The sequence below is a fragment of the Bubalus kerabau genome, chromosome 13, assembly GCF_029407905.1.
Source record: "Bubalus kerabau isolate K-KA32 ecotype Philippines breed swamp buffalo chromosome 13, PCC_UOA_SB_1v2, whole genome shotgun sequence".
NCBI classification, from domain to species: domain Eukaryota; kingdom Metazoa; phylum Chordata; class Mammalia; order Artiodactyla; family Bovidae; genus Bubalus; species Bubalus kerabau.
The window spans coordinates 60,124,786-60,136,322 of NC_073636.1; the positions used below are offsets into that span (position 1 = coordinate 60,124,786).

The following is an 11,537-nucleotide window of genomic DNA, read 5'->3' on the forward strand; positions in this document are numbered from 1 at the left end:
AAGTGTTTGGACCATTGTCGAGAACTGGCTGATTTTGTCAGTGTTTTTTTTCTCCCCAGCTCCTTGAGAGTAGGACTACAGCGTGAAGATCCCCAGAGAAGGCAACAAAGACCTACCGCTTAGATGTAACAGGGTCAGGGACTTCCCTGCTGGTCCACTGGTTAAGAATCTGCCTTCCAATGCAGGAGATATGGGTTTGATCCCTGGTTGGGGAGTAAGATCCCACATGTCACTGGGCAACTAAGCCGGTGTGCCAGAGCTAGAGAGGACTCTGTGTGCCACAATGAAAACTCTTGCATGCTGCAACTGAGACCCGATGCGGCCAAAAAAATCAATAAATAATATTAAAAATAAATGCAACAGGGTCTAACTGCAGGTGTGTTAAGAATCACAGAAGTTGGGACGTCCTGGTGGTCCACTGGTAAAGAATCCACCTGCCAATGCAGGGAACACAGGTTCCAACCTTGGTCCAGGAAGATTCCACATGCTACGGGGCAACTAGATCTGTAGGCCACAACTACTGAAGCCTGCGTGCCCTAGAGCCTATGCTCTGCAATAAGAGAAGCCACTGCAATGAGAAACCCGCACACTGCAACTAGAAAGTATCTGTGCTCGCCACAACTAGAGAAAGCCCGCGGGCAGCAGTGAAGACCCAGCACAGCCATAAATAAACAAAATTTGGAAAAAAAAATCACAGAAGTTTGGTTTGGAAGAAGCTTGAAGGGTTTTTCTGGGCTGGCCCAGGCAAGTGAGAGAGGCATGGAATGAGTCTCCAGGAAAACGGGGGAGGCAGGCTGCCTTTGTCCCCATCACACCCCTTCCCCTGTGGTCAGCTGCAGAATGACATGTCCTGGGCACAAACACCTGGACCAGAAGGGAGGCCTCCTTTGAGGGGACTGTTCCCAAGACCAGAAATGAAGGATGAGCAGCCGCAGGACACTGCAGCTGTGCACTGCATGCGTCTAACACCCGGGAAAGTGTTGGTTTAACCATTTGTTACTTTCCCTGTGCATGGAGTTGTATTATGAGGCCATCGGGCCTCCTCTTCTTTCTCTTCTTTAAGTTATCTTAACCTTTCTTTCCTTTCATGAATTTCAGCAGCTCTCTATAGCCACAATTACATTGAAAAGTAAAATTCCACAAGTTACAGGGAACCGAGAGTCACTTAACATAGCAAGATGGTACATTTCGCAACCAGAACTTGCCTGGAGATTGGCAACTCTATTAAATTATTTCCTTTGAATGTGTCATGCCTAAACATGGGTGCTGCAGAACTTGAGACACCGTGGCTACAATGATCTGCATTTCAATTTCAGAAATTTTTAGATTTTTTTTTAATGAAGTGAGAGCTAAGTAATTTCTTGCATTATCCCCACAGTATAAAGAAGAGTAGTTTCTCTTGGAGTTTTTTTTTTTTTTTTTAACTTTGCAAAGTAGTTAAATGAGAGATGCTGAGGGAAAACTGCTGTCTTTTTTGTGCTTAATATTAATTTGCTTGGATGGGCTAGGAAAATAACTGGCTTCCACTCCACTTTGAGGAAAAAGTGAAAAGTTCTGGATGGAAAGGCTCCAGAATGCAGAGAACATCTGAAGTTATTTAACTGAGATATTGAAATACACTTTTCCAGATTAAGAGAAACAGGACTTTCCTGGTGGCTCGGTGGTAAAGAATCCACCTGCCAATGCATGGGACACGGGTTTGATCCTTGGTCTAGGAAGATCCTACATGTCAGAGAGCAACTAAGCCTGTGAGCCACAACTACTGAGCCCATGCTCTAGGGCCCGAGAACCGCAACTACAGAAGCCCACTTGCCCTAGAGCCCATGCTCTGCAACAAGAGAAGGTATCGCAATGAGAAACCCGTGAACCACAACAAAGAATAACCCCCACTCGCCTCAACTAGAGAAAGCCTGAGAGCAGCAATGAAGACCAGTACAACCAAATAAAGAAAGAAAGAGCATGATAAGAATGCATCAAAAATATTAAAAGAAAAAAATAGAAACAAATAAAAGAAAGTTTCCGTGTTTTCTCAACATCTCTAAAAATGATCCTGACTATATGAACAGGCACAAACCTTAACTGATTTCTCCATCATAATGTTGAATTCTGATCTTTTCAGCTTTGAATTCTTCCTGATGGTTCAGATGTAAAAGTCTCTCACACGGGGACTTCTGTAGCCGCAGAAGGCATTGTCGACTAATAAGAGTTTGAGGAAGAGACAGTGGCCAGAAAAAAATTCCAAAGCCACTGAGTGGAAATCAGGCATTTTCTTCCCTGATGCCTGAATAGTGTGGTTATCCAATAGATTTGGGTCTTCACCAGACCCAGATGTTTGAATATACTTCCCCTATTCATGGGAACTTTGCTAAAATATGCTTTCCCTGCTTCACTGATTTGACACTTATTAAGCACCAACTGTATGTCTGATGTGTATTAGGGGGAGCAAGGTGAACAAGTTTCCTTAGTCTAAGCTCAGGGTTGAAATGATGCAACAATGAAGATCTCCCAGGTCTTCTAAGTAATTGATCTTTTTGGATGTGGCCCAAGACAGGTTGGTGTTGTACCAAACTGTTTTTGTAGCCTGTAGTGCCCTAGAGACACAGCATATTTGTTCATCCATTCCCCAAAGCCCCTCCCCACCTCGAAGTTCATTCCTTGCTAGACAAGTCCCTGAATTTTTGTTTAAGATACTTGGTTTGGGGACAAGAGTTGTTGAGAGCAAAGGTGGGCCAAGGTAAGTGGTTGGGATTCAGCCTTCTCTTGTGAGAAACTTGTGGAGGGAGGAGGGCAAGTAGCTGAGAATTTCCTGGATCTCAGGACAGGACCCTCATCTGAAAGTGTAGGATTCCCATCCAGCTCCAACCCACCCCCCACTGCATTTTGCACAGTTTCTTCTCTTATTCTTATCTCCTATTTTGTAAAAGTCATCAGAGGAATTAAAGAAAGTTACAGGTGGGATCTTTTCCTATCTCATCTTTTCCTTCCTTTTTTCTTGCTTTGAAAGGTAAAGGGAAGGAATGGCATGAAGACCAAAGAAGGTGTTTCATGGCCTTTGAGCAGTCTGAAGCAATTACACCACCCCTATTAGGGGAAAGCTTTGTCTAAGACTGTGCTTCTTAAACTTTGTGTTCTATTATCTGCATAGGAAAGGAAAAAAGGAAAGTGAAGTCACTCAGTTGTGTCCGACTCTTTGCAACTCCATGGACTGTAGCCTACCGGGCTCCTCCATCCATGGGATTTTCCAGGCAGGGGTACTGGAGTGGAAATTTTCTTCTCCAGGGGAATCTTCCCGACCCAGGGATCGAACCCAGGTCTCCCACATTACAGGCAGACACTTTACCATCTGAGCCACCAGGAAGGGTGACTATTAACTGCATGCTTCCTGTCATACCTGTTTGTATACTTTCTAACTTAAAGAACAATATTAAATTAAGCCAATTAAAAAAAAAACACTCTCCAAAAGCAATATGACCTATGAAATTAAAAATTTGATAAGCCAGCTTTAGTTTTTTCCCAATGCACATTAGAATACATAGCTAACATTAACAAATGTCCCATCTATGAACCACACCTAAAATAATCTGGTGTGACCGAGGTCAAAGTCCCTGTAGGGTGTGGTTTTTCCATTTGACTGATCAGGAAGAATTCAAAACTGGTCCAAGCTATTTAATAGATTGCAGAGAAATAAGTGAAGGTTCATACTTGTTCATGGAATTCTCCATTGCCTAGGGTCATATTTAGCGTTGTTAGGAAAACAACAAGCTACCTGTTAAGTTCTTCTCCCATTCTGTTAGCAGGAATTTTTTTCCAGGTTACCAGGTTTATTCATTTTGTTGTTAGTAATGAGTCACAGACAAACCAATTGCTAGCCTTACAGGAGACACCACGAGGAAGGTTATAGACAATGTGCTCTGCAACTGTCCCTGTTGATTTCTTGATCCCTTCATTTTGGTGTTTCCCAAAGTATAGAAGCCACTTGATGTTTTCGCTGTTAGCAATTGACTCTCATGCTCTTTCAACCTGTGAGTTTAAATTCTGCACCCAAGTGAACATTCTTTTTTAAAATATTTATTTATTTATCTGGCTACAGCAGGTCTTAGTTGTGGTGTGCAGAGTCTAGTTCCCTGACCAAGGATCGAACCAGGGTCTGCTGCCCTGGGAGCTTGGAGTCTTAGCCACTGGATCACCAAGCACTTTTCAGCTTTTGTTAACCAGATGTCAAATATCTCCAAGAGAGAAGCATCCTACTGCTTTCTTACCCCAGGTGTCCCCAACTCCAACCCCCAGATGATAGGCTGCTGTAATAAATGTGTGAGAAACAAAACTGCTGTTGCTTTTGTGAAGCAAAGTTTAGTTCCCTGACCAGGAATCAAACCCATCACCCCTGCCCTGGCAGCCCAGAGTCTTAACACTGGACCACTGGAGAAATCTTGAGAAGCAATGGTTTAAAGAAAAAGAACAACCGGTTCACTAATTTATAAACTCATGGCAAACCACTCTGAATGGGCAGATGGGTCGCCTGGACTTGCCCAGGATTAACACTTCCTTGAGGTGCCTTAAGAATTGGCAAAGCCTCCCTGGGAGGAGCCGCCCTCTCTGGCGCTGGCGTACATGCTGCACTCTAGGTCCTAACTCTGTCCTGGCCGTGAGCACACGAGAGCCCTCTCCCATTCTGCTAAACACATGGCTCATGAGCACTGCATTTGGAAATGGTTCCTAACAGATGACTTCCCCTTTTTGCAACTCATGTTGAAGTCTTCGAGTATCACTTGTAGGGGCATTTTTTTGTTGTTGTTACTAGCCTCCCACCTTCCTCCTTTGAAGTTATTTCCCCTCTTGTCATTTCCTCTCTGAGTCATCACGGTTCCAAGATGACCACACATGTTTCTACAGCCGCTTCCCCATTCCATTATCATGCAGGCCACTTTCCTTTGAAAAGTCTCCTAATGGACGTTTTTAAGTTTAGGGGTAAGCTCGATGGTGTTCTGTTTTGCTTCCTCCCCCGCTCAATTGCCACCCCCTCTCCCCCCAGCAAAGTGAGCTCTTTAGTAAATACCCTGTTAAGGGAATTAAAGGTTATCAAACAGGGGAAAGAATAATATTCTGTACTAGATTGTTAATGCTAATGATGATTTATTAAGTATTGATAAAGGGGACTAAACCTTTTTTCTCTGTGGCATTTAGAGCAGCATCTGGCTTAATATTTGTGGAATGAAGGAAAGGATTTTCAACAGAAAATGGAAATAAAGTTGGCGAAAATTAACATCAGTTTCTTGAGACTTTCCTGGCGGTCCAGTGGTTAAGATTCTGAGCTTCCACTACAGGGGAGCAAGGGTTCAATCCCTATTCTGGGTACTTATCTCTCAGGCCACTCAGTGTGGCCAAAAAAAAAAAAAAAAAAATCAGGGTGGGGTGGGAAGGAGGTTCAAGAGGAAGGGGATATATGGGATATATGTCTACTTAAGGCTGATTCACATTGTTCTATGGTAAAGCAATTATCCTCCAATTAAAAAATTAAAAAAAAATCAGTTCCTTAAAAAGAAAACTATTTAACACGCAGTTCACTAAAAGCTATTTATGCCTTTATTTACTCTTCATTCTGTTCACATCTCCTGACACTTTTGAACACCAAATGTCTTATTTTTTCAAAAGGCAGAGCGAATGATGCTTTTCCATGTGCACTGAGAACAGCAGGGTACCATCCGAGATGAAAAAGGAAGCCCTGCTCTGTCTCCTGACTCACCTCCTGCTTCTGCTGTCTCCTACTGACTGTCCATGGGCACCCAGAAGCTTGAGTGATCTTTTAAAAGGTAAGACAGCCCGTGTCACCTCCTGCTTTAAACAGGCCACTGGTTTCCGCTGCAGTCCAAGTTCTTAGTCCAAGTTCTTACAGTGTCGACTAGACCCAGTGTGCACAGGACACTGCTGAGCCCTCAAATGTTGCTGCTGACACTTTCTCCCCTTGTGACTCTTCTCTAACATCACTGGCCTTTTCACTGACACTCTGCTCTGCTCAGTTCATTCCTGCCCTTGCATTTGCTGTTCCCTCTGCCTGGAATACTTTCCCCATCATCCTGGTTTCCAGAGAGGCCCTTTCTGTCTACCACCTCTGTCAGGTCACCCTGTTTTGTTTTCTTTAGGGCAGTTAGCAGCATCTGAAATCATTGAATCCCTTTACTGACTTACCGACCTTCTGACCCCAAGGAACGTTGGCTCTTTGTTGATCACCCTGATCCCCAGAGCTTGATAACTATGTGTTGGGTGAAAGGATGACAGTGAACCATGAGCTATGTTTTCCACTGGGTTCTGTGTCAGCCTGTCCTGCCTTGGGAGGCAGGTGAAGGGGTCAAGCTGCTGGATAAAGTCAGAGGGAGGCCACCAGTGCTTACGGCTATGACTTTGGTTGCAAAGGCTCAGAGATAAGGCAACATCTGATCACGGGAGAAGGAGCAGGTGATTCTCAAGTGTCTATGTTGAGAGGTGGGTCAGGTTGGGGCCAGGGAGGGGTTAGGAGAGCTGAGAGTCAGGGATGACCTCTGTTCCCAGACATCTGATAAGCAGGAAGTACCGTTCCTGTCCTCAAGGCTGTGTTGCAAGGGCTCTGCACGCCTGTTAACCTCCCATTCATTCACACACATATACACCTAGGTGTTTCTTGAATACCTACTGTGTGTAGGCACTAAAGATGCAGCACTGAGGGTTTCCCTGGTGGCTCAGTGGTAAAGAATCCACCTGCCAACGCAGGAAACACAGGTTCCGCCCCTGATCCGGAAGATCCCACATGCCGTGGACAACGTAGCCTGTGCGCCACAACTATTGAGCCTAGAGCCTGGGAGCCATAACTACTGCAGCCCGCGCACCTAGAGCCCACGCTCTGCAAGAAGAGAAGGCGCCATAATGAGAAACCTGCACTCCATAACTAGAGAGTACCCCCGCCACTCTCTGCAACTAGAGAAAGTCCTTGTGCAGCCAAGAAGATCCAGCACAGCTATAAATAAATACATAAAGTTGCAGCGCCGAATGAGAAAGCCCAGATCTATCCTTAATGGAGTTGACTTTCCAGAGCAGGAAACAATCAATCTCCCATCTTAATAAGAGAGGCTGAGATGGATGGTGAGATGATGCAGTGGGTGTCTAAAGGGAGGCGGTTTAGATAGGGTGGTGCAGAGAGGCCTTTGGCTGGCGAGATGCTTGAGAGGAGTACCCAGTGGTCCAGCCACAGGAAGAGAGAAGCGTGCCAGGCCAGGAATGGCAGGGGAGAAGGGGAAGGAATTTGTTCAGGGAAGAATTCAGCTCCAGTGGGGGAGCTGGTGGGAGTGGATCATTATACTTAAGAGCTTCTAAAGGTATAAGGAGAGCCTGAAATTGTTCCCCACTCACAAACAAAGCCTCAGTGAGCATTCTTGCCCAGAAGCACCAGAGCAGGAGAGTCTCAGCGACCAGTGGACACTCTGACGCCACCCTAGTCTATCAGGGTCTAAACCAACCCTGGGAATGTTGGTGGTTTTTTTAAAAAAACAATTCAAAGTCTTCACTATAGACCCTGCTTGACTGAATCTGGAACCATTTCACTCAGAGGTGCAATGAAGCAGGACCATTTGCTTTTCAATTGAAGCTGAAATCTGAAATGCTGAGAACATTTCAGGACATTTAAAAGTTCTTAAAACATAAATATGATTTCAGTCAGTTCTCTGGACCATCCACCTTTCAGTAACACAATGAAGACACTTGTCTGAAAATTCCCTTCAGAAAACCAAGTGAGCAAACAGCCTATAGCTCTACTCATAAGAGAGAACGTCTAGACTGTAGAGAAAATACTACAGAAAGTAGGTTTTCAAATAGTCGAGATTCTCAGAAAGTGATGGAAAATAACCACCATGCTTATTTGACCCAGGATTCCTCTTTCGATTTCTGGACATTCACTCCAGGGAGACAAAGATGCTATTTTCAGTATCACTTCTAAGTGTGTGGACGTGTGCACGCATGTGCGCGCGCACACACACACACACACACTCAGAAGTAAACACAATTTGCATTACATTTAATAAAACCACTTATTCATCTTGTCTTTTAGACCTGATGTTCTAGCTTTTCTTGAATGAGTTGAACATGGAGCCAGTCAGCTACAGTCCACTGAGAGGCTGGATTTACCAACTTGGCAACGCATCATGGTCTCTATTTTTGTTGCAGTCACACTGTTTGAGGTCAGTGTTTCCTAGCTCTAATTTTATCACGTTTATTTTTCAGTTTTTCTCTTCATTTAATAAGACAGTTTGGGGAAACTTAATAAAATCAGACAATTACACAGAGTCTGCTGTGCACACAGGTGAAATTCTAGTGATGAGGAAGTCCAGGTTGGCTGTTAAGCAGCAACACTGGGGGACAGCCTGGGAGGGCTCTGCTCACCTCCCGACGTGCACAGGCAGACATCAGGACACGGGAGGTGTTGGGGTGAAACACTCGGGTGACCCGAGTGAAAAGCAGGGTTGCTTTAAAGTCAGATGCCCCGATGCGGGGGACCCCTCCCATGGCATGACCCCTTCAAGTACTGTGTTACCATCGAATCAGAAGCACCTAAACAACAATGTAGGCATTAAAAATACTGAGGTAGATCAACACTGCTAAAACAGACAGCATTCTAATACATAATTTTCACTGTAAAAGACAAGAAGCCCCACAGATATTCAGTTACTGCTCCCGCTCTTGTAAAGCCATTTTAAAAAGTATATTATTTTCTTTGTGTACTGGTGGTTTTATAGGAATGCTGGGGAAGCCGTGAGGTGAGGCTGCCTTAGGACTGGGAGTGGAAGACTTGGGTTCTTGCCCTGGGACTGCCCTTACTGGGTGGGGGCATTTGAACAAGTTCACATGTCATTCATCTAAGACTTGGGTCGGCAATCTAGGGCCTTTGGACCAAATCCGCATGACCGGTCCACGAGTTAAGAATGATTTCATATTTTTAAAGGGTTGTAAAAACAAACAAGAATATGCACTGGAGATCAGAGGTGGCCCACAGAGCATAAAACACTATCTGGCTCTTTATGAAAAGAGTGTGGACCTCTTGCCTAAGGATCAGGATATAGTGAGGTGGTTAAGAGCTGGGGCTTGGGTCAGTCTGCCTGGTTGGTACCTGGCATTCTACTAACTAGCAAATGACCTTGTCAAGTCGTTTCAAGGTCATCTGTCCTCATCTGGTCTACTTTCCTCATCTGTAAAATGAGGATAAGAGTAACACACCTACCTCATGGAGATGTCGAGCGGATGTAATAAGAAAAAGCAAGCAGAAAACTCAGCACCAGGCCTGGCAGATGGACAGTCAGTAAGGGTCAGCTGTTACTATCTGTATAATATCGATAATAGAATTTTATGGGGCTGCTGAGACTATCAAATATATGTTACATGCATATATATATATATATGTTAATCACATGCTGCAAAGTGCTGTAGAAACTGGGCAGATTCAGGGGCCCATAAATAAAAATAAGTCTAAATCATAAAAAAAATCTGGATAGTCATAGAAAATGTCAATGTTATGAAAGAAATAAAAAGTAGTGGATTGTTCTAGATTAAGGTTGACAGAGACCTAACAAACAAAATGTGTGATCCTGGAATGAGTTTGGAGTTAGAAAAACAAACACACACACACACACACAAAGACATCGTAATAGCCAAAAAAGCTAGAAAGGATATTTTTGGATTTCTGGAAAATGTGAATGTAGCCTGTGTCTAAATATATATAGGTTTATATATATATATAAATATATATAAATAGATCACAAATGTGATAAAGTGCCTGGAATCAGTGAATCTAGGTAAAGGATAATGTACACGTTTACTGCATTTTTTTTTCTGTTTTCCCAGTGCTTTAAATTTTTTTCAAAGAAAATAGTTCAGTACAAAATTCTAGGATAGCTAATATACATTAGAGAGGCTGTCGTGGGTTGTTCAGCTGTAACTTTCACTAATGACACCTATGATTATTATTGTAATAATAAATATCACATATTTAATCATATAAGCAAGCTTCCCATTTCATAATTGCTTCATTTCTTTTTCCTGTTCTACTTAGAATTTTTAAAAAGATGTAGCAAAATAACCCTGACCTTCACTTTCCTTGTGTCTGAGCAGTTTTTTTGTTTTCTTTTTTAAGCAGTTATTTCAACTTTCTAAATAGCAAAACCTTTTTGATCCCTGCCACAGACTTGAGCTCGGCTCAGGAATAATCAGTACAGAAGGTATCATGAAAACAGCATAGGAAAGCCTGCTGAGGGCTCAGGGCCAGAGCAGAGACCTGTGTCTCGTTCAGAAATGTGTTAGAAGGTGAATGGGGACAAAGAGATGGGTTGTGTTATCAATCATGTACACTGAGTTTTGCTAGAAAATAATTTGCATCCATCTCTGAGTCAGACTGGTAAGGAGCTTTACAGCACATATATTTTCTGCACTTAAACTCCCATGAAACTTTCCCCTCTAGAGCTTACATGTTACTGTTTCATTTTTGACTTCATCAGAAACTCAGCACTGAAATCAGCCGCTGTCCTTAACCCAGACTGCTCTATCTTCTGCCCCTGCAGACCGCCCGGCCACTCACCTTGGGCGCTCCGTCCAGGATGCCTGCTCCTTTCATGTTGCTCATGTGAACCAGCTCCTCTGAGCCCGGCGGCTAATATCTCTGACTTCAGAAGCGGTTACGCAATGTCACTGCATGCCTCTGGCTGGTTCTCAGAAACTGAATTCTATGGAGCTATCTGACAGCACAGGAAATTGTCAGAATGGTTCTCCCAGAAGGCAGACTTTCTGGAAAGGAGGAGAAGAAAAGAAGTGAAGGAGGGAAGATAAGAAATCAAGGCCACCCTCACTCCTCAATGCCTAACGTCTATGAGTAGAGACTGTCACACATTTGCTCTGAGAAACCGCAAAAGGGGAAAAAAATAGTCTTCTCCTTTATAGGGTGAAGTTCCTACTTTGAAAAGCTGAGTGTATGAACGCATGGCAGTCTCATTCCCTGAGCGCTGTGGAACAACTCCCACTGGACAGACAAACTTATTTCTCTGATTAGAGGCCGCCAGGACAAATTTCTGATAGCAGTCAGTGTTTCTTCCTTCTTGCCCCTTAAAACTTGCCCTGCAACAGCCAGAGAAAACGAGTCCGGGGATGGGGGGGGCGGTATCCAGGAGACCTCCTCCCACATCTTTCTGGGTCAGGCACACACTTCCCCCTGCTCCAACCCCCATTGCCCACCCCCTGGTCTTTGGGTGCTGTCTCTGCAGCAGGGCTATGCCGAGCACTTGTCAATACAAGTATATTATCTCTCAAATCTCACCCACCCACCATCTGAACTTGAAGTCACAATGCTAGTTCATCATGCAATTCAGGACAACTTGCTAAATTGCTCCACTTTTGTTGTGAGCATGTGTGTTTCGTTGCTCAGTCATGTCCAATTCTTTGCAACTCTTTGAGCTGTAGCCCACCAGGCTCCTCTGTTTATGGGATGTCCCAGGCAAGAATACTGGAGAGGGTTGCCATTTCCTTCTCCA

At 44.0% G+C, this 11,537-nt stretch overlaps 1 protein-coding gene across 1 annotated transcript in view; it reads right to left on the reverse strand.

Moving 5' to 3' along the window:
* CASS4 (Cas scaffold protein family member 4) overlaps window positions 1–10,745 on the reverse strand; it is a 35,703-nt gene extending 24,958 nt beyond the window's left edge. The window contains exon 1 of the mRNA XM_055543191.1: window positions 10,592–10,745. Coding sequence (XP_055399166.1) covers window positions 10,592–10,636 — 45 coding nt within the window. The 5' untranslated portion in view covers window positions 10,637–10,745. The remainder of the gene's footprint in view (window positions 1–10,591) is intronic.
* Window positions 10,746–11,537: the final 792 nt, after the last annotated feature.